The sequence below is a fragment of the Pterocles gutturalis genome, unplaced genomic scaffold, assembly GCF_000699245.1.
Source record: "Pterocles gutturalis isolate BGI_N339 unplaced genomic scaffold, ASM69924v1 scaffold8745, whole genome shotgun sequence".
NCBI lineage: Eukaryota > Metazoa > Chordata > Aves > Pterocliformes > Pteroclidae > Pterocles > Pterocles gutturalis.
The window spans coordinates 1-283 of record NW_010140744.1 but is presented as its reverse complement, the minus strand read 5'-3'; the positions used below and the strand labels follow the sequence as shown (position 1 = coordinate 283).

Genomic DNA, 283 nt, shown 5'->3' with positions numbered 1-283 from the left:
CGGCCTCCCCCCCCCCAGCCACTACCCACCATCACCAGGGCAAAGGGCCCCAACTCTGCCCAGCTTTCCTGACAGGCTGTGAGCAAAGCCACAACCCCCCTCCTCGTCCCTCAGGGACCCCTACGGGCGAGGGCCCCTGCCCCCAGCCACAGAGGCTGCCCCTCGTTCCTCACAGGCAGCCTTGGGGCAAGAGAGCGGCCCACCCGTTACCTGTACTGCCTGACAGCCAGAGCCCCCGCGGGCTGCCGAGGGAAGCCGACCAGCTGGCTGCACAGGTACCGCT

The 283-nt window shown here is 69.3% G+C and overlaps 1 protein-coding gene across 1 annotated transcript in view; it reads right to left on the bottom strand.

Annotated features, from left to right (window-relative positions):
- The window catches only part of ACAD11 (acyl-CoA dehydrogenase family, member 11), a gene marked incomplete at its 5' end in the record, with an annotated part of 28852 nt that extends 28572 nt beyond the window's left edge, over positions 1 to 280 (bottom strand). Inside the window, one exon of the mRNA XM_010083787.1 lies at positions 211 to 280. Within this exon, the coding sequence (XP_010082089.1) occupies positions 211 to 280 (70 nt within the window). The remainder of the gene's footprint in view (positions 1 to 210) is intronic.
- Positions 281 to 283: the final 3 nt, after the last annotated feature.